The 27,990-nt window shown below is 40.1% G+C and overlaps 1 protein-coding gene across 4 annotated transcripts in view; it reads left to right on the top strand.

Moving 5' to 3' along the window:
* HMCN1 (hemicentin 1) overlaps window positions 1-27,990 on the top strand; it is a 194,535-nt gene that overhangs the window by 40,384 nt on the left and 126,161 nt on the right. For all 4 annotated transcript variants that reach the window (XM_021403998.1, XM_021403997.1, XM_021403999.1 and 1 more), the window contains exons 5-10: window positions 8,239-8,410; window positions 11,135-11,241; window positions 16,230-16,350; window positions 16,893-17,156; window positions 17,334-17,478; window positions 21,508-21,629. In XM_021403998.1, coding sequence (XP_021259673.1) covers window positions 8,239-8,410; window positions 11,135-11,241; window positions 16,230-16,350; window positions 16,893-17,156; window positions 17,334-17,478; window positions 21,508-21,629 — 931 coding nt within the window. The remainder of the gene's footprint in view (window positions 1-8,238; window positions 8,411-11,134; window positions 11,242-16,229; window positions 16,351-16,892; window positions 17,157-17,333; window positions 17,479-21,507; window positions 21,630-27,990) is intronic.

The raw sequence follows: 27,990 nt of genomic DNA, 5'->3' as shown, positions 1-27,990 counted from the left end.
TTACAGATCTCTATTATGAGAGGGTTAAGAAAGGAAATTCCTGGAAATAATTCGGATGCCCAAAGGTTTGTAGCAGTGCCAGAACTGGTATTAAAATGAATGGTGATGATCAGCAGAGTGTAAATTTGGTTCAGCTTAAAAACAGAGAAGATGAATTAGTCCTTGGTTATTCCAATCATGCCTTCAGGTCATCTTGATTTGTTTGAGGTAAATGTGGCTCATTAATGTGTATGACAAATATGAGTGAACAGTATGGCTAAAACCAGGAGTTCACAAAAGGGTGAGCTGGAGGAGTTCCTTATTTCTTTTAGTATTGAAACATTTGCTTGATTTTTCTCACTCTAACCTAAGTTCTAAATATTATCCCACCTTCTCACCCCTCAAAAATTTTTTCCTAGGCTGCTTAAAAATATAGCTTTCTTAATGGTTTTTAAAAATAAGTAGAAGTGAGTATTTCATACACAGTTTTGGAACACTGGGAGACCTGAACATGACTGAAAATGACTGGAGGCATTATATTGACCCTGGTGTAAAGGAGGATGTTATTGAGTGACCTGCAAGGGGAATAAGACTAGATTAAAAAATAAATGTAAAGAAAAATTTTGGAATTTGAGTGAGTGAAGGTAAGTGATGATGTGAATAAGAGGAGGTAAGAAGGGAACAGAAGATGGAGTTAGGGTCAGGCCAGTAACAGAACATGTTAAAAGAAATGATGCAAAAAGAGTCATTTTTGCAGGGAAGGCACAGAAGGATCCTGCCTATAGGTTCGCATGGATCTGGCATGGGACCCAGTATTCTTCACACTGAGTTCTTTGCTGTGAATAGAAGTCTCAAAAGCCCACTGGAGAGCATCCTATTTCTTTTCGCTGTTAGTCCTCACTGAGTATAGAAAACTAGGAGTTAGACCTGTGTAGCTCAGGTTAGTGGGTCTGAACTAGGGAACGTTTAGATAATGCTACATGTGAAAACAGTGTTTTGTTTCACTTTTTTAAAACAGTAAAAGGCCCCTCCACTGCTTGAAAAGAATAATGTGAAGGTGACAAGGTGAAAAGCTCAAAACTACTGTGTACCGTTAAGGCTGCTTGCATAGCCCTGTTGCTTGCAACCTTCTCCCTCCCTCCAAGCAGTCAGCATGCCCTATTGTAGGAAAAGAAGGAATAGTTTTGTGGCAGAGGCAGCTCAGTGGGAGAGTATGCTTCTGCTCTGGATATAGAGATTGTACAGTAAGTGCCAAGCAAGGGAAGAAAAAGTGATTACTGCTGTTTTTTCTCTGTACTATGTGGAACTTGGATTCTCTGGAAAAAATAGTGTGATCCTGTATGTCAGGGCTGTCACTGCCCTTACAACTGAAAAGAGGATGTCTTAATGACAGTTGAAAACAGGCAGACTTAATTCCTGCGGTTCCTATTTTTGAAATGCTTGAGATTCAGCATTAATAAACTTTTTTTGGTAATGTTCTTCTTCTTTTTTTTAATCCACAAGTCTACTCTAAATGTAATGCTTCCTTTATGATGTTGACTCACAACATCAGATGCAGATATTAGTGGGATAGCAGTAGAGGTTGAATCTTCCAGTATTGCTTTACATGTCCTTGCCATGTGACAGATGGCAGCAGAAGGGCAGTCTGGCAGAGTGGTGTCTGGCACAGAAGTGTATAAAACAAAAGTATGTCACTGAATTCCTCCATGCAGAAGAAATGGCACCCATCAACATTCATCAACACTTGATGAATATTTAGGAAGACCAAGCAGTGGATGTAAGTACAATAAGGGAGTGAGTAATGCGTCTCAATAATGGCAACAGTGACAGTGGGTCACCTCTGCTGGTGCAAATTTTGACATGTGTGGCATGCAGGCTCTTGTTCATGGCTGGAGAAAAGGCACAGCTAGTGGTGGTGACTGTGTAGTAAAACAGCACTTGGTAGCTGAGAGTTTGCTCTGTCAAATAGTGTTATTGTTCTCTTTGTATTTGTTGTAGTTTCCATGGAAATAAATAGGAGGCATTAATTTCAGAGCAACCTACATATAGTTATATGTATAACTTCTTATTTTCATTGTATAATTTTGACATGCGGTGTCTTGGTCATATTTTTCCATATGCGTTTAAAAGCATTAGAATACTTTGGATGGAAATATGAAGCTACAGAGTTAAGCAACGAAACAGTTAACTTCGAATCTTGTAGCTTTTGACTGTCAGAGAAATATTCTTGAGACGAAGAATAAACAAATGGGAATAGAGACCATGTTCCATATATTTTCCAGGTTTCAGTATGTATTCCAAGAAATGACAGCAAAGCAAGTTGCAAGAGCAAATTCTTTGGAGAAGTGTTAAAAATTATTTTTCTATTTGTCCTTCACCCTCTGTTAATATTCATCGAGTCAGATTTTGGAAGAGCAGCAAAAGTTGCAGTTATTTTGAGGGCTTTCTGTAATGGTCCCAGTGGAAAAAAATCTACTTCAAAACCAGTGTTACAACAGTGTTGCAAACCTTACTGGAATGACAGGGTTGGGAAATGGATCTCCCAGAACTGCTTATTGAACTTTGGAGGAAGAAAATGAACTACACAAGCAAGTTACTGCAAGAGTGAAGACAGCTGGGTCATTCTCTTGGCTTCCATTTTCACTTTTGGAATTGAAAAAGTCTCAAAAACATTTGCTTAAAAACTGAGGTTAGGTTCTGTTCTGAATTTAAGCTACTCTCAGTAGCTTCCAATTCTGATATATATTTGGATTAGAAGCAAAGGTGTTTGTGCTCTTTTTTTTCTGAAATGGCAGTTGCACAGCATAAACTGCATCATCCCAGGGGAGAAGTTACTTATGTAAGTTACTTATGGGCAAATTCCACTCGGAGGGAACTCCTGAGTAGCCTCATGGTCATCAGCCAGCCTACACAGAATTCATAAACTGGAATTGTAGCTAAGATTTACTGTTGTATCCAAAGACTTCATAAGCATTGCTGTATCTTTTCCCATAACAGTTCTGTGAGATAGAAAGGTATTGTTGTTCATCTCTTGGTAAAAAAGCATGGAAGGATTAAGGCAGTGAGAGTTTGGCAGTTACACAAATCAACTGCACAAACTATAAATAAAGACATGAGGACAGAATTCTTAATCAATCTAAAATTAGAGAGAAGGAACTACAGGATCTGAAAATAATACTTTATATATATGTATCTATTTTTATGTAAGGAAATACATTTCAAGATGCCTAATATCAGACATAGTTGGCGCAATGTGTGCCTGAGACTTTTTCCTATTTTGCTGAGGACTGTAGAGTTGTTGTTTCATAGGCTTTAGAAGTCTAGGAACATGTGAACTTTAAGGTGTTGTGTTTTTTTGTTTTTTTTTTTTTTTTAATGTAAAAATGATAAAAACTACAAAAGTAGGAGGTCCTTCTTTCAAAACTCTACTAATGCTATGTATTCATGTCCTTATCTGACTATGTAGCTGTTGGAGTGGAAGAAGAAAGACCAAGCTCCCATTAGTGGTAACCTGGATAGAGTTCAATCCATGGATGACTACCACCCATGTACGGTCCCTGGAACCTTCTAGTTTGTGTATAAGAAAGATAAAAAAAAAAAATAAGTTTGCATCGTTAATACTAATAGACAATCAGAACTAGAAGATAAATGTTATCAGTCTGTCAGATACACAAATGGAAATCTAGTATTCATGGATAAAATGGAAATCTAGAGGGAGAAGAGCAAAAAGGGTAGAGATGGAGAAGAAGTCATCTTCTGTGATTCCTTTCTCTTTGTCAGAAAACGTAGTGAATTCTCTATGTTGAGACTTCCTTAAGGAATCTAGTCATGTGTATTTTGATGGTCTTCTACTATTTTTTTATTGTGCGATGATGGTGGTATGTTCAATGTGTTTTGTCTCAGATGTGTCATCTCTCTCTTACTTTGTTAAAGTGAATTTATGATAAAACTTTCCCAGATGTGCTGGGAAATGCTGTAAGCTATCACATTCAGAATACAACCCTGTGATTTACAACTTCTGAAATGTGTTGTCTTGTGAATACATATAAACTTATTTTTGTTTTTATGCAGACATCTGGCATTGCGTGGTGGTAGTTCGATCAAATGAACTTTGACAGAGTAATGCAGAAGCTAACTCCTGGCCCGGTATTTTTGCATTACTCAGTAAGACAGGCAATTTTGGGCTCTCTAGGTTAGACTTTTTATCGAATTTGATTCTGTATTAATGAACTGTTTAGTGGATTTTATCAGGGAGGCTTAGCTTCCATTTCTGGTAAGATGCATGATCAGCTTGCCAAAAACAGCCTGGCTTTGTGCAGTGGGCACTGCCTTGGATTGTCTCAATGGGAAAACCAAACGCTGAAAAGTTGGTTCCCTTCTACACCCCAAAATAGCTGATGGCTGGTCTTTTGCAGAGCATACATAGAAGGTGCTGGCAGGCTGTCGTGTGTAGAAAGGTGGCTCAGAAGCAGCTGAAATGGAAGCATGCCAGACATGTTTCTTCTGTTCAAAGACCGGCAACTTTCCTTAAAATAAGCAGAGCAGCATCACAGTTGCAAGTATACCATTTTCTTCAGCAGTGGACCTCTGCAGAGCTGGGCTGATGGGCAGGCTCCTCTACTCCCAATCCTAGTTGAATTGTTGGTGGAATTTTGTGGCATAATGTTGCCTGAATTGACTTGATGGTTAACTGAAACTGTTTTTTTTTTTGTGTCAGATAGTAAAATGGAGTAGAAGAGCAATGGAATCGTTTCACTTTATTCAAAACACATTTTCTAGTTCTTTATTCTTAAAGTACGCTAAACTGCTGGGTATCATTAAATAATAATTGTTACTCTTGTCTCCAGCGATTGGCTACAAGGTTTCATTTAATTTACCTTTGAAACAAAGAGAACTTTTGGAACCATTTTCATAGTTCAGCACTCCTCTTTTGCCGAAAGGGATATCTGGAGCTCATAATAGTATTAGTTTAGATTAGAGTTTTGTTTTGAAATAAACAGTTGCATGCCGCTGATGAATTTCCAACTGGAGAGACTTCCGACTTTCCTCCCATTTTTTTATAAGCTGTAACGTGGTACTGTGGTAGCTTGAAGTGATATATGCTGTATGAAAGCAAAATTTGCTCTAAGGAGTATTAATATCATGTAGGACTGAGAGATGGAGGGAGAACCCACAGCCTTTTTCTTTCAAATCTGGAAGGACCTGACTTCTCTTAAATTCTTTTGCTGAAGTTATATGCTATTGAGTTTTGTTGGCTTTTAAGACGTTTTCTCCCTCTTTGAAATTGTTTTAAATCCAGATCCTTTAATGATCTGGCTTGCAGCATGACCCCAGTGACAGATAAGTCAAGGTTTCACAAAGTGCTTTGGGATCACTGGGATCATGCGTGTTCTCCATTCGTAATTTTATCACTGTAATTCCAACAAACTTAAATCACTTCTTATTAATTGCAGAACTTGTTTGGAGCAAACTTGACTAGTCATCTTGTGTTGGTTTATAATGTGGAGAGATGGTTTTTCAGCTTTTGTAGTGCTTTCAGATTGACTTAGGTAGAATTGTGTGGGTGTTTTTCCATCTGTTTGCTAATACAGGTAGCTATGTTTGTAAAAGGAAAAACAAATTAATTTGTACAAAATGATTGGTAAGTTTTTTGGAAGGGGGGGGTGAACGGGGGGAGGGGAGAACTGCTGGCAAAAGGCAATTTGGGGTTAATTCCAGCAAGCAGAATTATGTTGCAGAGCAATCCAATGGGAAAGCCCCACCTAGGAAAGCTGCACTAGGGAGAAATCAAATTCTGGTTTATTTTTACTGTGAAATAATGATTTTAATAGGAAACTCATTTAGTTATAGAGAAGCTTTTCTCACAAGCTAATGTGTGAGAGTGAGCTAAGCTGCTCACTTAGGTCTGACCTTCTAACTCTTTACAAATAAAAGTATTAGGGACAGAACTGGTCCAGGAGCACTAGATGGGTGGGCTGCCATCTGCACCATATCCACTGCTGTGGTTCCTGCTCAGGGGAAGGCTTGTCAGGACTTGGGAGGAGGCAACGATCATAAGGAGGAGCCCCCCAAAAATGTGTCTTGGGAACTTATGTAGGAATCTTTTTTTTTTTTTTGACTCATCATGTCTGTGTTGCAGTCTCATTTGACAAAATGTTCAAGAATGTAATATTAGCACTTCTGAGTTTAAGAAATAATTTTGTGTATAAATACCAGTATGATTTACATATTGTCCAAGTATCTGCAAGGATGCTTTATCTTGTGATTTGATGTATTTTGCTTAACTTGAAACAAGTTTAAACTTAAGCCAGACAGGAATATTCCTTTCTTCTGAAAATTCATGTCGGTTCGTTAAATCTTACAGTTTGTTTAAAAACATCACTATGAACTTAAGATCCTGGAATTAACTGGAAACCTTCCCATATACGTAGCACAAAAAAAGGAGGCATGGCCACATTAGTGTAATGTTAGTTGAACAGACTGAAACTACTTTGGGAAGCATTTTTGGACCTACATTTCTGATTTCTAAAAGTAAAACGTAAAAATAGTTGGATCTTCTTGAAGCCTTGTGGTTACTGTTCCAGCATTCAACAGCTCATCTAAACAGTTGCTGAAGAGCAACTAGGTATTATAGGGAAGGTGTTTCTCTCCTGGGTAGCATTACTGCAGAGACGTTGAGTAGCATAGTTATTTTTTTTTTTATCCTGGTGTGCTCAGAGAAACTGGGCACCACTAGCATTTCTCTCAGCCTGGATTGTTACTCATGCTAGGTGAACTGACAGCACTCTATTTCAGAGTTATTGTAGTTGAAGCAGGCCCAAAGAAGGGCAGCAAGACTTGTGAAAGGCTTGGAGAATATGCCCTATGAGGAGAGACTGAAGGAACTGAGGCTGTTTAGTCTGGGGAAGAGGAGACTGGGGGGAGACCACGTTGCTTTCTTCAAATACCTGAAAGGTGATGGCAGTGAGAGCGGGGCTGGTCTCTTCTCACTGGTGACAGGTGACAGGACAAGAGGAAGCGGCCTCAAGCTGTGCCAGGGGAGGTTTAGGTTGTTTATTGGGAAAAACTTCTTTATAGAAAGGGTTGTTAAGCAGTGGAACAGGCTCCCCAGGGAGGTGGTTGAGTCACCATCCCTGAGTGTGTTTAAAAACTGTTTGGATGTGGTGCTGAGGGACGTGATTTAGCGGTGGGTTGTTAGAGTAGTGTGGTTAGGTTACGGTTGGACTTGATGATCTTTAAGGTCTTTTCCAACCTGATGACTATTTGAGTAGATCTCTTTTGACTTCTTTTTTTTTTTTATTACATTTGGTATTTTTTGATTGATAATTTTTAAAGGATTAAAATTTTGTAAGGCACAGATTCAGATTTAGTTACAAGAATTAACTTTCTGAAGCATTATTCTCTGTCCTGTCCTGAATTCTTTGTCAAGCAATACTTTATATCAGATGCTTTAGAGAAGAAATCCAAAGCCCATAGATGGCAAGTGCTCAATACACCTAGATAAGGAAATTTTCCTTCTTGCTTCGGGTAATTAATAGTGTGTGACCAGAAATATGCGCATATGTATATTGTTAATTCCCATTTAAAATTACTCTGTAATTCTACAGTGTAAGTGTGTCTATACATGCATATCCAGGTCTGTTTCTTTACTCCTTCCAACACCATGTTGATCTTGGCTTCAGTAATATCTTCTTAAGTATTAATATTTTTGAAAATGTATTTGCCTTAATATACCTGAATAGGCATATTCACTTCAGGATTTATAACAGTAGAGGCAAGACAATACAGTTTTGGTCCTTGTTGTGTTTCCAGACCATCTATTTCAGATCTGTTTTGTCATGTTATGTATATGGATTATTGATTTGAACAGTAGAAGTTGAAGCATGCCTTTGCCATGGTGTAAGAGCTTTGTTTGCTGTGTATTACAAGTTCAGTGCTGTGCTATTACTTCTTTCTGTATTCTTGAGCTATTGCATATTGCTGGTATGAGTGGAAATTATGTTTGTGACTGTCTTTAGAATATATTTATTGAAATTAATGCGGTGAGTCTTTGTATTAGGTAAGTCCTCTGCCCTCTCAGGGGGATGTGGTTGCTATGTGGTGTCAGATGATAAAATCACTGCTGAAAGAAGTGATCTTGTAGAGATTCCATGTTAACTGTCTACAGACAGTAGAGACAGTATTTCAACAGAAAATATTTCAATAACAAATACTATTTGACAGTATTTCAGCGAAGTAATGCGTTATTTTCTCTTCTAGGTGTTGAAATGGGTTGAAGAAGCAGTTCAAGCCTCCAAAGTACATCTCTTGTCTACAGACCATTTGACCATGGCTGTAAATACTTGGCAGATCCCTTTTGATCCAAGTCTGAAAGAGGTTACAGTGTCCTTGAGTGGTCCTTCACCAGCAATTGAAATTCATGATCCATTAGGTATAGTAACTTACACACTCTTTTACTACAGTAAAAAAAATAAATAAAAAGGCAAATAATCTCTTCTGTCTTCAACAGGGAAGGCCATATTTATGGGAATGACTAGCGTCCTCGCATTTTGAAAAGCAGAAAATGATTTCAGAAATCTTTTCACTTCTCACCACTTCCTCTCACCTTCTTCCATTTTCTTGGTTTCCTTGCATTCAAATTTCTGGATACTTCTGCTTTTCATATTTTATATTTGTATAGTGACTGAACCATCATTTAGGAGTTACGTATGGTGGTTTTTCACTCACATGGTGGTGAGAACTAAACCAATATTCTTTAAACTGGGCATGTCCAACCCACGGGCCGCATGCGGCCTGACACAGCCCATACTACAAATGGCCCCACCCCTAGCTGTCATGGCAGCAGCACTTCCTCGCCGAGCGGCCCGGCCCTGGTCATGCACCCATCACTCAGCAACAACCAAACATCAGTGTCCTATTAATGCTGTCTGGGCTGAATCCAAGCCATGTGGAGGGTGGAGCTTAGGGCTAACTCAAATTATGGAAAATAATTTTATGCATCGTGATACATTGGATAAATGCAGTCCTGTGAACAGTGAAAATGCATGCAGCCTTGCTTTCCATTTTGATAAAAGAATTTGAGAATAGGTTTCAAGATTGCAAAAAAAAATCATTAATTTTTTGGTATATTTGTGATTCTGTTCTCAAATTTTCAAATGGAACATATAAAGTTGCCATCAGACATTCAACTCAAATTAAAATTTGATCATGTCTCTTAATTAGACTTTTGTAAGACCTCTCTTACCAGAAGTTCTTTTAATCCATGAAAGCTGCTCCAAAAGTAATGCTTCCTGTTTTATTATGTTGGCCTATGATGTTAGAGATGGATGTTGGTGGTACGACTGTAGAGGTTGAACCTTCCTGCCAATATTCCATTGCATTTTCTTACCATGCAACAGGTGGCAGTGGAGGAGCAGTCTGACAGAATGGTGTCGGACATAGTGATGTGTATGAAACAAAAGTATGCCATTGAATTCCTCCATTCAGGAAAACATGGCACCCATTGACATTTATCAACGTTTGCTGAACATTTATGGAGACCAAACGGTGGATGTGAGCACACTGAGGGTGGGTGGCGTGTCTCAATAATGGCAACAGTGACAGTGGGTCACCTCTGCTGGTGCAAATTTTGACATGTGTGGCATGCAGGCTCTTGTTCATCGCTGGAGAAAAGGCACAGCTAGTGGTGGTGACTGTGTAGTAAAACAGCACTTGGTAGCTGAGAGTTTGCTCTGTCAAATAGTGCTATTGTTCTCTTTGTATTTGTTGTAGTTTCCATGGAAATAAATAGGAGGCATTAATTTTGGAGCAACCTATTTATATGCAGCCCAAGATAATTCCTGTTCATTCATTGCGATCCAAGCAAGCCAAAAGTTTGGACACCCAAGCTTTCTTGCTTTAAGCCAAGAAAGCATTCAGAATCAAACCCTCTCACGTGGCAATCTCTATCTGAACACTGTGTGTGATGTGGAAGGAGATTTGTATGCTAATCAAGTTTGTTGTTCAAACAAATCTGCTGTTTATTGTTAAGCTGATGCCTGAGGAACCTGGAAATAGCTCTCCAGAAATAAATTCAGATCATACTTTGTATTTTCTGAATGGTTTTTGGCTGAGGATATAGCACAAGTTATATTATCTTGGAAATACTCTATGCACATAATTGTTTTCCTGCAGTATGATCTGGTCTGTCCTCCACTGAGGCATTCTGATTTGCTTACAGGAAAAAAAATTGCTCAGAGTGTACAATAATACCAATCTCGGTCACAACTCAGGCTCAGCTGAAGCTTTGACCCCACTTGTATGTTTTCCTTTCTTCTAGGGCAGCTCCATGCATCTAAAGCCATTATATTTTAACTGAAGTTAGTGGGGGCAAATCTGATAAACTCTTCAAAACTAATACTGAGACATCCTGTTCCTAACTTCAAAATGTCTTTTCAGTGCTCTGAAACAGCTAGAGCTGTTTTTAGTGATCAAGGTATGCGTCACCACTGATGGAGCAAAATGCTTCTGTAGGGAACCAGTTCCTGCCTACAACCATCCACGTGTTTGTATGCATAAGTGTACATATAAAGTGTGGTACGGTACTTAATGGAAACTTGTAGTATTTTATCAAAGTCTGTGATGTCTCACAGGCTAAGTTCCCTGTGAGGGATTTAGCCACTATTAGTCACTTGCTAATGCTTGTATGCCTGGAAAACCTGGGTGTCAATATTTTTATGGATCTAATCCTGCTTGGAACAGGTCTACTTAACAGAACAGTGAGTGGGCTAGCAGCTGCCATGTTGATTAAGGTAAGTCTCTTCAAGGATCCCCTTTGAGGAAGTGTGCTTCTGTGCTGCCTCCTTTCACTGGGAGCTGGTTATTCTCTGTGAAGAAAAGAACTTGCTTTACTTACAGAGCTGTAGGAAACCCAGCAACTGTAATGTTGAAGACTGTATTAGGACTCCCAAGTGAATGAAAAGAGTGAAAATAAATGATCATTTTTAGTATTCTGACAAGGAATTGCAAGGGATTTTGATTGTAAGTGTCATTGACTCTGCTAAGTAGTAAGCCAAGTATCAAATATATATCAGAAATGAAGAAAAATATTGTATTTAGTCTCTTTTCTTATGCAATACTCTCTAGTTGTTGTTAATTAATTCATTTATTTATTTAGGTAAACAGATCAGTAAAGGATTGGGACTGAACGAATTGCTAAATATCCACAACTCTGCAAAAGTAGTAAATGTCAAAGATCCAGAGCCTGGAACATGGACAATTAAGGTATAGTTATTGCAGAAATAATGCATGACTTGTCCTATAGTTTACTAGAGGGTTGTGTAATGATCTACGTTATTTATCAGAAATGTTCATGGATAAGGTGGTTTTATACTAAATGTCTTTTTTTGAGCTCTATGTGACGTCTGAAGTCAGCATAAAATTCTTATCAAGATATTAACATATTTAGATGTTACCATCTGAGATCAAGTCCTTTTTCTTTGGATGGAAAAAAGATGAAGTGAGCACTGAATTTTTTGTAGTCTAGTGAGCAGGGACTCTGTAGAGAGCCCAGCCACAGAGAGGCTTTGCTATGTACAGCAAGTCTGGAGGGCTGGGAGAGGAAGATGACTGGCATTTTGTAGGTCTAAGACTTTGTTAGCAGGTTCACAAAGTAAACAAATCAACATTTAATTCTAACTCTTCATCTGTAAATATTATGTCCTACAGTGTGTAAATCAGTTTGTCCACACAAATGGTATTCTAGCACATAAAGTTACAGAATGGATCCTGAATTATTTGGAAATGTTAGAAAGGTAAGATCAACACTATTAGCAGTAAATTCCAAACACAAAATGACCATTAGGATGTCTGAAATGATCATCTTAGAACTGCCTGTAGCAACTTGGTGGGTCTCCTTGCCCAGGCTGCCTATGTCAGAAACTGTACTTTTGTGGGGTTTTCTCTGGGTGACGGTGCTTGTTTACATGGTTGCAGTTGGCATCACGTTCCTGTAAGTGCCATATCATGGTTGTATAAATGTAAGATGTGCAAATAAAATAACTTCCAAAATCACTTAAGATGTGTTGCTACACACAGCTGGGGGCTGTGAATTGAACTCGTGTAGCTGAAGCATTTACTTTTTATAGATCAATAATATATAGACCTTTTATATACTTATCTTGTATGGATACACCTATATGGATAAAATCAGTAACAGAAAGTATATTGATAAGATAGCCTTAACCTCTAATTTAGCAGAGATTCAGATGAACCAAGATTCAGCATACCTTATTTAAGCTGAAGTCAACTAGGACAAAAGTTGCTTACCTGGAACCATACTAGGGGATAGGGAGGGCAAGTGCACTCTCAATAAACTAGCACATGAGGCTTAGGACTTGGCTAGACTTTGGGAAGCATATGTATTCATTTGCTTTTATAATTCATTCATTATAGCATTTTAACTAACTGTTCAAAATGTGATTGCACCAAATGCAAATTGTATGTTCAAACTTTCTTATCCACAGCACAAATCTTTAAAATTAAGCACTGGCCCCAATTTTGCTTTCATGGCTAGATGCTGATGTTTTTCAAACGCTTGAAATGTGTTAGCTAACAAATAACTCACATAAAGCAGTGCAGGAAACCACTGATACTGCTGCAGGCCTGGAGCTAGGAGAGCACAATATGGCAGGACAGAGAGCAACCTCAGTTTGCCCTGCAACTTGGAGTAGCAGAGTGCAGAGAAAGCAAATGCCCTATTTGATCTCTCACTGGCCCTGCATGGATACCACTATGCTGAGACCTTTTTGGATGTGAACTGTGCCAAGCAGAACGACATCTGTTTCTGCATGATGCTGCCCAAACTTCTGGATTCCAGGAATTGCTGAGAGGAGCATGACACCTTCAAAGACTTGCTGAGCAAGAGCTGATAAGCTCTCATGAAAGCAAGGCTGGCACTGAGCATGGTGCAAACTACCAAGAGGCTCAGCTGGAAGTAGGCCAGCATGCTGCTAGGCACAGACCAAAGATGAGGCTGCTCCTGCAGTAAGGAGTTTTTTGTTGTTTCACAGCTCAGCTTAATGCTGTCTCCAACATTTTTTCAGTTTAAAAAAAAAATAAAAACAAAGTCTTGAATATAATTGAATGCTTTTTGTTACCTTATTTTTTATGAGCAAAGCAGGTCTTCAATTAGGTTTGTACAGGCAGCTTATATTGGTGTACAAAATGTTATTTTTGTTTGGTTATGATAGCAAGTCATGCTGAACTGAACCAGAACTAGCTGCTACTGTATCAACTGCAGAACATTCAGTCTAATAAGTTTGTATCTTAATCCACAAAGAAATTTTGGTGATCTTTCCGTGTGCAGTGAAGCTCTTAAAATCACAGGCTCAAGAAATACAAAACACAGAGTAAAATCCAGTTGCTTTCTGCAGTACAGCAGGTCTCCGGCTGGCTGCAGGTACTTCAGTTATGGAAACCTTGAGGGCATGCCTTTATGTGTCTTTTGTAAAGGAGTTTTCCTCCCCGTTGGTCTGCTGTAGTGCTCTTGGCTTATGCAGTGGCAGCAGTCCTTTCACAAAGTCATGGCACAAGGTGAGCTCCCCATGCAAAAGGTGTTTGTGTGGTAGGGAGCATACAGCTTCAGAGAGGTGAGCCTTCTGTGTGTGCATTTTCTGGACCTTGGAGCTAGCTCTGAGTCGCCTTGTCTCCTGGTCCTACTGCTGAATTACCATGAGATATTCCTCAATAAGCAGTTGCTCCAAATTACTCCTTAAAAGGCTTGCCCACCAGGTATTTGGTTGAGAAGGCAAGTGGGTGATGCTGGTGAGTGTGGGGAGGAGAGTGAGTAATAAGAAACCATCAGCTGCTGTTGGAGCCTGTCCTTAATCAGTAGCACATGACTCTTTCAGTTGAGCAGTGCCACAGAATCTTATAAGGTTAAATTATCGTTTGTGTGGTTGAGGAGAGAATGGTGTTGGGGGAAATCAGCAGAAAAAGCTTGCCATTGAGATAGTCTTGTAGCAGCTGATTCAAAGGAGGGTAATGTCAAACTAGTGAATAATTTCTGCTTACTGGGGATATAACTGAAAGCCCAATTTAGCTGCATATCTCCATCAATGTAAATATAAATATATATAAGTATATAATATAATAGTGCAGTTAAAAACTATTTATTGTAGCTTGTTTTTCTTTCTGTTGTATGAGCTGTTTTAAAATAAGAGGTTTTCTCTTTTTTTTTTTTGGTCGTTAGTAATTTTGTTTGTTTTTAACCTAAACCAGTGTTCTTTTCAAACATCTGTTTCTAGATATATATATTTTAGACAAATTCTATGTTCTGCTGTTTGCAAGACAATAAAGCATTTTTTTTTCTGATGCATTTAACGTAAATATTTGCTTTCTGCACTGTGCTGGAAGGACGTACACCTGTTTGCTCTTAGTTCGGTCATCCAGTCTGCAAGGAGAAACAGTAACGTATAATTCCAGTGATCCTTGATAAGCTGCAGTTACTGAAAAGAGATAAGAAAAGTACTCATTGGAAAGCAATCCTTTGGGATGAAATATATTCTTAGGCATTTGCACAGCACTGTATGAGCTTCTAGGCACTTTTATTGTTAAGTGATAACATTTTATATGTTTTATGTTTTATGTCATTTTAGCCTTAAAACTTCACAAGTATCCAAAAGTCTGAATAATTTATAAAGAGAAATAATTTCCCCGCATATTGTTTTTCTGTGGATCATATATTTAGCTTTAGTCACTGGATTTCTTTGTTTGCTCTCTGATATTAAGGGTGTGACTGAAAATTTAGGAAAAGCCTTGTGAAAAATCTGACTGCACTGTAAATTCCTGATACAGATGCATAAGACTGTGAAAAGAATTTCGTCACTGCATTTATCTAATGGAATTTTAACTGCCAATTAACACCTGATAACACAAGTTGCTTGACACACTGAAATATTTCTTTATATTCTTAACAGCTGGTTTATATAAAAAGGCATTATTAGTGATTTTCTGAGGTGAAAGGCTAAACAAATAGGAGCAAACAGGTGGTTTTAAGCAGATAGACAGTGATTTGTCAGTGTCTAAACAGCTCTCCCCTGACAGTTAGTTATGAGAAACAAGGGCTTAATTTAATATTCACATGTAGCTGTGTTGGCGATGCTTACTGACTGAAGGAATTATGTATTTTAAAGTTTTATTAGATAATACTGTCATGATAGATAAATCTTATAGAATAATGTTACTTTACTACCGATTTTTCTTTATGTTGCATGTCTTGTAGGTTGCATTGTCTCAGAACAAAGAATCAGAGTAGATTCTACTAAATTCAGGTTAGATCTTGGCATCGCAGACATCACTCTTCACAGCAATTCAAGTCATTTATTTTTTTTTTTTTCCTGCTGTTCTGGATGACACTTTCAGTTTGGTTTGTCAGTTAAGCATGTGTAACATCTAACAATATGCTTAGCGTAGCAGTTTTTCCTAACAGATGGGCTGTGTGAAAGTAGGTGACGACAAAAGCTTCATGTTCCTTTTACTCCTCAGCATTCAATGATAAAAAAAACCTCAAGTCCTCAGTCCTACAGTTGTTTTGATTTGCCTTGCGTAGAAGTTACTGTACCCTCAAGTGATAAAGCAAAGGCTTGCAGTAAGAGCTACTTTTGCATCCTTGGCTCTGCAACTAAGACCCTGGCTGGGAAAGAGGAGAACTAACATGCAGCGTTGATTGAGGCTACTATGTATGTGCCACTTGCTTTGGAATATGCAGTGCCTATGATGTCTGCATATACCTCACAGATAGAATATATGCATAACTAATTTTAAAAATTGAGCTTACTAATAAAAAGTTAAAATATATTATTGTAGCACTGGAAGTAAATTATTTATATTAATGACCAGCAGAAAATGTATGCTGATTTTTCCAATGACCTCTGTTTCATTTCCTGTTTTGTAATACACTTTACAAAAGTCATAATCCAGACTTCCAGAAACGTTCTCCAATTACTGTCACTGGCATGCTAAAGTAATTGTTGGTCTTGTGTGTTTGTGTTGTGGGTTACCCAAGACAAAATCAGTTGTCTCTTTTTGCAGATGCTACAGCTGTTGGTAGTAGTATCTAAAAGTAGAGCATTATTAAAAGCCTTTTACATGTATACCTCTTGACATATGCCTCTTGTGAATTCTTTGTACTGACCTCAGGGGATTGTTCAGAAACTTGCAAATCCTGAAGTGCTAATTTTGCTAGTGATCTTCAATTGTTGCCTTTTCAGACATCGAGCAGTGGAAGGCACTCTGTTCGGATCACAGGTCTCAGCACTATTGAATTCCGAGCTGGATTTTCCAAGAAGCCAACGTTAGACTTCAAGAAAACATCCAGCAGACCAGTGCAAGGTTTATATTCATTTTATTCCATGCTAAGCAATAACAGCTTTGTGGAGAATGAGGCACCAAAAACAAAGTAGGATGATCTTTCTAGTGAACTTTGATAAATCAGTCTGGGGCTAATACTGACTTGTTCTTAGGGCCTTGAATATGCAGCCAGTGTTCATACCAAATTGACGTGTATTTTCATGTTAGCTGCTTTTTTTTTTTAATTGTCCCACAAATCCTGCAATTTCTAGCTATGAAGTGCCTTGAAATTGCAACTTTTTGGTAGTTTTGGAGCCTAAGAAAAAGCCCTGGGCCATGGTAAGCAGTTAATACAGAGGCTGCTTTTTCAGGAACACCTGTTGGAAATCAGTAATTTAAGCCCTAAGCAGTGCTGTGTTTCCTGACAGCTAATAAGCAGAGGGCATTCTAGAGCAGCTTAGTTTTCTGCTACTTTGTAAGTAAAGGTTGAAGCTGAATAGTGCATTCATGGGATGGTGGGCAATACACATTGAATTTTTTTTGTTTTTTATAGCACTTGAAATGGCATGTTTTTGTTTTTCTAGGGATTCCTACCTTTGTGCTCCTAAACACCACAGGGATCCTTCTTCCAGCCAGAGTAGATCGTCTTGAACTTCTGAGTATTACAGGGGAACCTCTTAAGACTTTGCCTGTGAAATACTATCCTGACAGACAGCCCTACGGACTATGGAATGTTTCTGACTTTATTCCACCAGATGAAGCTTTTTTTGTTAAAATAATGGGCTATGACAAGGATGGTTATCTTTTCCAGAGAGTTTCCAGTGTTTCATTTTCTAGTATTACTCCTGGTAAGAGGTGTTAACTTCAACTGAATGTAACCATGTCGTACCTGAGTTGTGAAGAACAAGTTAATTTTATTGCTTATTAAATGTAGCTTAATCACAAGTTGAATTTCCTTTCAGTGAGGAAGATGAGGTATGTTAATAGCAGTTAATGATCTTTTTGGAAATGTTTATTTTCTTCAGATGCTCCGAAAGTTACAATGCCCAGCAAAACTCCAGGATATTACTCACAGCCGGGGTCTGTTCCTTGCCACGTAGAAAGTCTTATACCTTTTACTCAACACTTTACTAAAAATGGAGTAAAACTAGGAGTGGATCGGTTATTCAAGTAAGTAGTGACTTTTGTCTCTCTCCTATTTAACTTCCTATTTACATCTTATGATTTCTGTTTACAATAATATACTTGATATTCTCTTATTTCTGTAGTTCTTCATTAGGGATGCTGAATTCTATGGATTGAGGCCAAAATACATAAATGCTGAACCTTTCCTGTACATTGTCGACAGTGTAAACTGTTACAGATAATAATAATTATTACTGTTGTTACTGTTATTGTGGCTTTTATTGTGATGTCCCATTTATGATCAGTGAACCCCATGCAACGTACTTTAGTAGCTGTGTAACTTTTTTTGCATTCTTAGTTGCCAAACTACACGCTTCTACTCCCTGCTTTTCACATATCTAGCACCCAAATAAACAGGATGTGTTTTTCATTCTTTTATAACAGAACAGGTGAAGGAACAGGTCATACAGGTTAATTTAACAAAATATATCTCAAGCCAAATGTTACTGATCACAAATATGATGTACAGTTTTGCTTGGCTTGTTTCCATTTTACTGGTACTGAGGTTCTGAATGGCCTCCATCCATTTTACTAGAGTGGTAGTAGTATTACTCTCCACTGAGGTTTTTTGTTGTTGTTGTGGTGACAAGGTGTCATTTTTGGCTAAAACATTCTTCTCCATATTTCAAAAAGTAAATAGCTGGTAAGTTGAATATTGTAGTTCTAGTATGACAGTTGTCTGTGTGAAAGTACCATTAGAGTAAATGTAGGCTAAGGGTTTTTTGAAACGAACAGACTTTTAAAATTTTGATTCCGCAAGTGCTGTCTGCTTCAATTACAAATATTAACTTCAGATGAGTAATATCTTGAGGGAAAAAAAAAAAAAGAAATTTCTCTAAAATTTTAAAAGCTTTGGTTTTCCTAGATTTCTACATCCTGCTGCAGTCCGGTAAGGATGTTAATCAAAATCCTGATTTCATTAGGAGCTTCTGACCAGTGAGATTTAGGAGACTAAATCCAGTAATTAACACCTTATTCATTGAATCATAGGTTTTGGTTGGGAGGGACCTCACAAACTGACTTCCAGCCCCCCTGTCACGGGCTGTTTGCCTCCCAAGCTGCCCAGGGCCCCATCCAGCCTGGCTTTGAACACTTCCAGGCACCCACAGCTTCTCTGGGCAGCCTGTGCCACTACCTCACCACTCCCTAAGTAAAGAATTACTTCCTAACATCTAACCTAAATTCTTCCTATTTTATTTTAAAACCATTTCCCCTTTGTCCTATCACTATCAGACTGTGTGAAAAGTCAGTCCTCCTCCTGCTTGTAAGCTCCCTTTAAGTGCTCAAAGCTGCAGTGGGGTCTTCCTGGAGCTCTCTCTTCTCCAAGCTAAACAAGCCCAACTCCCTCAGCCTTTCTTCATGGGAGAGGTGCTCCAGCCCTCTGATCATCTCTGTGTCCCTCCTATGTACCCGCTCCTACAGCTCTGCATCTTTCTTGTGCTGGGTGCCCCAGACCTGTCCACAGTACTCCAGATGGGGCCTCACTAGGGCGGAGTAGAATGGGACAATCCCCTCCCTGCCTTGCTGATGTAGCCCAGGATGCAGCTGGCCTTTCTGGCTGCAAGCGCACACTGCTGGCTCGTGTTCAGCTTTTCATCCAAAAGGATGAAAAGTGGGGAGTTGGTGGGAAATGAGTGCTAATGTCTTTAAAATCCATCCTGTGATATAAATGACACCAGTGACTCCACAAAGGATGGAACAGCAAAACTAATAAGTGAAACTCTGGCAAGAAAGGCGGTGTAGGGGGAAAAAAAAAACCACTCTAAATCTGCTAGTTGTTGTGGTTGTTAGTCAAGGCTGATGTTTGGTTTGCTAAGCCACATGAAATATATTCTGCCTAGCTATGTGCATTAGTAGTGTGATAAGAGCAGAGAAGGCTTCTTAGGGCTGTAGTTCATTTATGCAAGCCCTAGCTTGCTGATGTTTCTTGCTTCTTGGGTAGGAGATGTGGTACAGCATGGGATGGCTTTTGATGGGAAGGAGCTGAGGTTAGATACAACATGGTTAGTACTGTGCTCCCTGTCAGTGGTTTGCACAGGAACTGATAACCAGGATGTGATTTGGTCCTTAGAGCTTGGCTAGGGGAGCATGCTAGTGTTTTCTGAACAGAGTAGCTAAGGAGCCTGATCAGCAAATTGTGTGTACTGTACAAGTGGAGTAAATACAGTGGCAAACTGTTGGCATAAATAAATGACTTGATGCTGTGGTAGGTGCTGAGTTTTCACAGTAAGACATGCTGAAGAGAGTTGTGTATAGTTACTGCCTGGGTGTGCAACAGGTGCCTTGAGATGTGTACTATTCATTGCTGCTGTTGTTGCAGACCACCACAGGCCTGTGTTTCTTAAGGATTTCCACTCTGGACATGTTCCCTTTTATGTTTCCATTCTTAAGACTTCTGTGTTCTATATTTGGTATGCAGCGAAAGTTAGAAGTAAAAAAAGGATTGGATCACATATTTCACTTCTAACGTACTTTTCCTGAAGAAGAGAAGTTTCTCATTTTTAACTTGGAAGAAGTACTATTTTATTCTTCAGTTCTGGCAGTGGTGCCATTTCAGTTTGTCAGCATTGCTCTACTAAACGTCATAGATTTGATATATAATGTATTAGGTTATCTAGAATCAGTATGAAGTATGAGTATTTACAGGAAGCCATCTAAGGTCACCACTGTTTTCATTTGTGTTGTAACCCACTGATTGGGCTGTCTGCTACAGCATTCAACTCTCAGTTATATTCCAAGTTGCTTTCTTTCTTTCTCTATTCTTTGAGAGTTGATAAATCACTTTGCCTCCATCTTTTTTCCTGAATAAAGAAATTGTTAACTTGGTGTTTTCCCATGATGTGGAAACTCTTGCTAAAGCTATGTTAGATATTCTTATGCTCATTGATTTTGTTTGTAAACCATAGCAACAGGCCACCGGGAGCCCTGGGACACTGCAGCTGAACCACAGTTTTGTTCTTTTATGTCATCATCTGTGTGTCTGTTGAATGTTTTTATACAAAAAGTGGGTATGAATCTTAAGAAGCTTTAAGAACATTTGCTTTTTTAGTACCAATCAACTTGGCTCTATTGTTTGTTTTCTTTTTGACTTTAACATTATGTGTGACAAATACACAATACTATTACCCATCAGCTTTGCCCCTGCACAATTTATAAGAAGAAAAAACCTCTGTATGTTTCTCTGGATTCATGTTTTATTACTTTGCTGACATCTATTCTGTACTTTTCCATCTGTTTTTAATTCTTGGTTTTGTCTTTATAGTTGTTGCACAGTTTATTTTTGTGTGGGTAGGCAATAAATGTGCAGAAAATTGAGTTGGTGTTGTTAGAGCCTGCCACAACTTCTGCTGCCCTAGCTGTACCTCTGAAGTTAAGATATCTTTGTATGGGTACTTCGTTGCTGGATTTCAGCTATTTGCGGTGGAAGTACTCCCTGCAGTTTGAAAAAGCAGAAAGAGCTGTCTGGGTGTAGTCACCTGGAAGCAGGTGGAGTAGATGCTACCCTCTCTGTTCTGTGAACCTAAGAGTGTGTTTGCATATAGGGAGGGGATACTTGACTGCACCTGTTAAAGGACAGTGTTCCTTTTGTGTAGCTCATTTCTGTGCCTAAAAGTCTGGCTGGTAAGAGCCTTAGGTGTGGTACTGCATGCTACCTCTGCATAGAAGCTGATGGGTATTAGGGTAAGACAGCATCTCGAGTAGCGAATACAGCAATAAGGTATGATCAGCTGAGGAAATAACTGCAAATAGTGCCTTACTGTGGCAACTGTTGACATACATTAAAGGCGTCTTTGAATTTTAAAGTTAAACATCTGCAGCAAAATGTGCCTTTCTCAATACTTCTAAAAAGTATATGGTGCTAATATTTATCTTTAAATAAAATCCATAAAGCTAGATCTAGTTTGATCTGTTTTTCCTCTTAGTGTGAAAACCTATGCCTGCAGTCAGGAACCATGTTCTTGTACCTCTTGATTACCTCAGAAGTTCAGTGAATATACCTTTTTCTTTCTCCAGAGAATCATCAAGTATGAGCTGGGATATCGACCAAGTCTCCTTGTCTGATGAAGGTTTCTATGAATGTATTGCAACCAGTGATGCAGGAACTGGACGTGCACAGACATTTCTGGATGTATCGGGTGGGCACTAGTTCATCCTGTGTTTAAATATGATGATTTATTGTGCTGGAATGTTTAACAGAGAGAAATAACACTTGGTGCCAATGAAAAGATATTAATTAAAAATACTTGGAACTGGAAGTATGTTCTTTACCGGCTCATGTACACAAGTTTGTTGAATTTTAAGCAGAAACTGATTTTTGAGTATTAACATGGGATTTGCTTTGTAGTAATTATTTTTGCTTGTTTGGCCTTCTGTGATGGCATGACTAAGGTAATGGATGAAGGAAGAGGCACTGATGTCATCGATGTAGACTTCAGTAAGGCCTTTGACGCAGTCCCTCACAACATCCTTCTCTCCAAACTGAAAAGATGTGGATCTGATGAGTGGTCTGTTCGATGGACAAAAAACTGGTTGTGAGATTGTACCCAGAGAGTGGTGGTCAATGGCTCGATGTCCGGCTGGAGATTAATGACCATTTGTGTTGCTCAGGGTTTAGTACTGGGACAGATGGTCTTTAATATCTTCATCAGTGACACTGACAGTGGGATCAAGTGCACCCTCAGTAAGTTTGCAGATGACACCAAGGGATGCCTGAGAGACAGGATGCCATCCAGAGAGACTTAGGCTTGAGCTGAGAGGTTCAAAAGATCCAAGTGCAAGGTCTTGCACTTAGGTTGTGGCAACCCCCACTCTCAGTACAAGCTAGGAGATGTAAGGATGGAGGACAGCCCTGCTGAAAAAGAACTGGGGGTACTGGTGGATAGGAAGCTGGGCATAAGCCAGCAGCTCTCATGGCCCAGAAAGCCAACTGTATCCTGGGCCACATCAGAAGAAGTGTGGCCAGCAAGTGGTGGAAGATGATCCTGCCCCTCTAATCTGCGCTGGTGAGACCTCACCTGGAGTACTGCATCCAGATGTGGAGTCATCAGAACAAGAGAGAGATGGACCTGCTGGAGCATGTCCAGAGGAGGGCAACAAAAATGATCCAAGGGGTGGAACACTGTCCCTATGAGAACAGGCTGAGAGAGCTGGTGCTTTTCAGCCTAGGGAAGAAAAGGATCTGAGAGCAGCCCTTCAGTATCTAAAAGAGCACTATGAGAAAGAAGGGGACAGACTCTTAAGGAGGGTCTGTTGTGAATAGGACAAGGTGAAATAGTTTCAAACTTAGAGGAGAGATTTAGGTTGGGTATAAGGAAAAAGTCTTTTACAGTGAGAGTGGTGAGGCGCTGGAACAGGTTGCCCAGAGAGGTGGTGAATGCCTCGTCCAGGCTCTGTGCAACCTGATCTAGCTGTGGATATCCCTGTTCTTTGCAGGGAAGTTGGACTAGATGCTCTTTAAGGATCCCTTCCAACTGAAACAATTCTGTGTGGAAGTGTAAATTATTGCCCTTGAGTAGGGAAGACACTGGAACAGAGCCCCAGTGACAGTGAGGCTAGTTAAAGCCTATAACAGCAGCTTGAATTCAGCCCTATGTTTTTCTGTAACTGCTTGAAATGGAGATGCTCTTTTCTTTTTCTCCTCCATTAGCTAATTGAGGCTAGATATCCTGAGTCGCAGAACCACAAAAACATTTGGGTTGGAGAGACCTTTGCGCATTAGCTACTTAGACTCACAGCTCAGAGCAGAGCTGCCTTCCAAGCTTGATCACATTTCCCAGGGACTTGTCCAGTCAAACGCTGGATATCCCCAAGGACACAGATTTCTCAAGCTTTGTGGCCAGCCTTTTCAGTAGTTAATTGCCATCACTAGAAAAATGTTTTACGTAACGGTCTAGTTGTAATTACCCATGCTGAATATTACAACCATGGACTCTCATCCTTTGTGCTCCAAGAAGACTCAAGTTGTTTTCTCTAAAACAGCCTTTTCAGTAGCTGAAGGCAGTGACTTATGTATCCCTTCACCTTGTTTTTTCTAGAAACGCAGTATGAGAACATGAGGGGGGAAAAAAAACCCAGCTGTACATCACTGATTCCTTGCAAGGGAAAATTTGTAGGGAAACAGCCCTCTTATACCAGGTGGTAGATCTGAGAAGAGGAACGTCCTTTTAGTTAGAGGAAGTACTCAAGTAGAATAGAACAGTAACATCAGTACTTATTTGAGTCCTAGCTGAGCACTAGTTCATTATTTATCTAGCAAAATTCTTCTAGTGAATAGGATATTGTCATTTTCTTGTTTCAACCGATATTTTAGAGTACAGGCAGCTGTTACATTCTGGCTCAGAAACTGTGAGCATAAGGATTCTTGGTCAGGAAGTTGCAGCCAGCTTCTTCCTTACAGAGAGAGTCAAATGAAAGAGAATCCTAACTTTTCTCCTGTGACACTAGTAGCACTTGAGAATCAAGGGGAATGAGAGTGGGAAATTGTGGCATCGTCTCATTTACTTACACTGTGAGATCCATTGAGAGTGACACACTGTGCAAACATGAGCAATTAGCTCTCTTGACTATCAGAGGAGTAATGTGAGGGAGATATTTTTGAAAGCCTTGTGTGCAAGTATTTGAAAGAAAATTATCTGAAACTTCTTTATGTAGACAATCTTCTCAAGTTTTCTTAGTTTGCCCAGCTGACAGACAACACATCACAGATTATCAGTTTTGCCAGCTGCTGGGTGAAAGGTATTGGAACTGCATCAACACTTTCTAGTTTCAGGAAAAGTGAACGCTTGAGTTTGACTTTCTCACCAGTGCTAAATCTTTAAAATGTCAAATGGCTTGTTAGCTTGTGCAGGCACATAAACTAAATTCCCTGTACTCAGAGCACCTCAGTTAATAGTTTGACCAGGGGATTGCTGTGTGCACATTGTTGTAAGAGGCTGTTCTGTGCTGAAAGATGTGCCTGCTGGACTGACAGCCAAAAGACAGGGATTTTAGTGTGTTTTGCTGTTAGTTTTCTTAGTTTCTTTAAGTAGCATACTTGTGTATATTCCTGCGGGAAACATTAAAGACTTGTCTTCCCCCAAGTCCCCTCAAGCTCCGAAAGTGCAAGAGTGAAACTCCAGTTTCAATAAGCAAATTTCAAGCAGCTCTCCTCTACGTTTGTTAAAAGTACACTGTATTGGTAATAAGAGTGATGGCTGCTAGGGACTGTATGTGTTGGGAAGCAGAGCTGACACCCAGACATGCAGTGTATGAGGGATTCACTGGTATGCAGAGAGCTAGCTGAAGGCTTGTGAACCTCACTTGAGACCCCACAGGAGACTTCAGTGAGGAAAAGTTATTGTTGGCTCTGAGTTGAGAAGCAACTTTCACCCTTAATAAATACAGATATGTTTTCTTTTCTCTTAGGCTTGCTTTACTTAGGATAATCCATTTTTTGCTGCGTACTGATAAAGATTTGGTCTTGCTCTTACAGCTGTCTTATTTCTGTTAAAGCACCTCGGTCAGAACATTATTCATTGCAGATTTTTCTTTGCAAGAACCAGTTTGGGAAGAAAAAGAAAACAAATAGAATTTATATATATAATTTATCTGATTTTTACAATGTCACACTTCGTGCATTCCATAAATATGTATAGAATGTATGTGTTCTACAGTACTGAAGTGGTTTTTCTCCTTTATCAGTGATATATCAAGCAGGATCAAGACAACAGCTCCTATTTTTAGCATTTATGGTTTCAAAGCTAATTCCAGTACAAAGTTATTGCAGCTGCATCCTTCTAGGAGCATGATTAAAAATGTACAGATGAGTAGAGCAGAAAGCAAACAATAACTAATAGTGGAAATTAAAACATAATATATGTATGGATGGGAAGAAAGAGACTGAAATTATCCAAAATGTGCCTGGAAACTTTTCAGATGTTCTGCCAGCTGCTGGGGTCCAGCCTGCTGTGTGCATATCACAGGTGCTCAGAGGGCCCTAGCACAGCCATTAGGAACTTCAGCAGAGTTGTGTGAGCCTCGTGTCATGCATAGCAGCTAGGTTGCTCCTGCTGTTGGTAGGGGCTGGAGCTCGCTAGTGAGAGAACACACCAGTCTCTGGTCACAGATATGTGACACTTACCTGTCCCTGCAGTACTAGCACTGCTCCTCTGCCTGCCCCATGCCCCTTCACTGAAGCTGGCTAGTGAACTGTACACATACCTGCCCACCTTCACACCTGATATGGGGAAGATGCTGACTCTCTCCCTGCTCTGACCTCCCCATGCCTGGTGCTGGGCATTTAACCATGACCTGCAGCCCTGCTCCAGCCACTGGTACTGAGCCCCCTGCTTGCTCCAGGCCCTGCCACTAGGAAGCTTTTGGGACGTGTACGGGCATCCTGCAGCTGGGACCCTCACCCACTCCAACAGTTGGCATGGTTTGCCCAGTCTCCCCAGCAGCTTGCACCCTGTTCAAACTCCTGGGCCTGGCACTCAGCCTGTTTGCACCTGCTCCAGCAGCAGTGAGTCCTTGCAGCACCTGTATGTGTGAGAGAGAGTGAGGCCACAGAATGAAGATGATTTAGTGAGAAGATAGGACAGGCTCAGTGATCACGTGCAGGGCTCCATTAGGCAAGCACACTGACAACTAATATTCTACATATGACAGACCCCTTCTGTATCTTTTTGTCTACTCCCGCCTTTCTTCTGGATTCACTTCTGAAGATTCTTTCACCAGTTTATGTACTGCTGTTGCCCTCTTCTCTCCCCTCAAATAACCTGGGTTTGCACTGTTTTCAGTTGCCAAGTCCAGGTTGCTTCCTCTTTGAAGTGATGCCACTGGCTTCTTAATAGCCCATCAGTTAGCACGCCTGTTTATTGCTGCCTGATATTGCTCATCTCTCAGAGCTGTGTCTGCACTGCGCTTACTGCCTCTCCTTCTCTTTATTTCCTTTGATAACGTCCTCAATCAGATGGACTTGAAGGAGAGAGCATCTGCTCCCTTCATACACCCCCTAGAAACCATCAGGTGAGGAACATAATGGTGATGCTTGCAGCAGCTGATGACTTGATTTCATTGTCTCCATTAGAAGACCATTATTTATTTTCCCTCTAATACACACACCTGTTTAAAAGAAAATAAATCTAGAGTGTAACTTGGATTCCATCTTTAGTGGTCATGCTTCTGTTGTAGATCAGACTTAGAGACCTGCTGCTGTCATCCCCTATGGGGTTGCAATCTCATGTTGGCTTATCCTGGTGCAGTATTAGGTCAAAGAGCAGAACTGTGTCCTCATACATGTGATATTTGATCCTGGCCCAGAGAGTGGTAGTGAATGGAGTTAAATCCAGCTGGCAACCAGTCACTAGTGGTGTTCCCCAGGGGTCAATATTGGGGCCCATCCTGTTCGATATCTTTATTGATGTCCTAGACGAGTGGATTGAGTGCACCCTCATAAAGTGTGTGGATGACACCAAGCTGGGAGGAAGTGTTGATCTACCTGAGGGTAGGAAGGCCCTACAGAGGGATCTGGGCAGGATGGATTACTGGGCTGAGGCCAGTGGAATGAGCTTTAGCAAGACCAAGTGTTGAGTCCTGCATTTTGGTTACAAAATCCCCGCACATCACAACAGGCTTGGGGAAGAGTGGCTGGAAAGCTGTGCAGAGGAAAAGGATTTGGGGGTGTTAGTTGGCAGCTGGCGGAACATAGCCAGCAATGTTCCCAGTGGCCAACGGCATCCTGGCTTGCATTAGAAATAGTGTAGTCAGCAGGACTAGGGAATTGTTTGTCCCTCTGTACTTGGCACTTCGGCACTGGTGAAACCGCACCTTGAGTACTCTGCTCAGTTTTGGGCCCCTCGCTACATGAAAGACACTGAGGCCCTGGAGCGTGTCCAGAGAAGGGCAACGATGCTGGTGAGGGGTCTGGAGCACAAGTCTTACGGGGAGTGGCTGAGGGAATTGGGATTTTTCAGTCTGGAGGAAAGGAAGCTCAGTGGAGACTCTCTACAACTACCTGAAAGAAGTTGTGGCGAGGTGGGGGTTGGCCTCTTTTCTTAGGTAACCAGTGATAGGACAAGAGGGAATGGCTTTAAGTTGCGCCGAGGGAGATTCACATTAGATATTAGGAAAACTCTAAGAGAGAGCTGTGAGGTGTTAGAGCAGGCTGCCCAGGGAAGTGGTGGAGTCACCATCCCTGGGGGGTTTGAAAGAAACAGGTAGATGTTGCTCTGGGTGACATAGTCTAGAGTGGTCACAGGCAAGGGTTCATAGTTGCAGTAGACGATCTTAGTCATTTTTCCAACCTTAGTGGTTCTATGGTTCTGTATCATAGTTCTTCCATGTAAATCATGTGTGTTGTCACCTGTCAGATAACTTAGCATCGGGGAACTAGGAAACTAACCTGAGTTCTCTGTTTTATGGCTTCAGTAATACAATATGAAACAATATTAAAACAATGTTACAACTTTTTTATGCTGTAGTATACTTGAAGTTACTTACCAAGAGTCCACAAATTAT

The sequence above is a fragment of the Numida meleagris genome, chromosome 7 (genome assembly GCF_002078875.1).
Source record: "Numida meleagris isolate 19003 breed g44 Domestic line chromosome 7, NumMel1.0, whole genome shotgun sequence".
Classification (NCBI taxonomy): domain Eukaryota; kingdom Metazoa; phylum Chordata; class Aves; order Galliformes; family Numididae; genus Numida; species Numida meleagris.
This window is presented reverse-complemented; position numbering and strand designations above follow the sequence as displayed.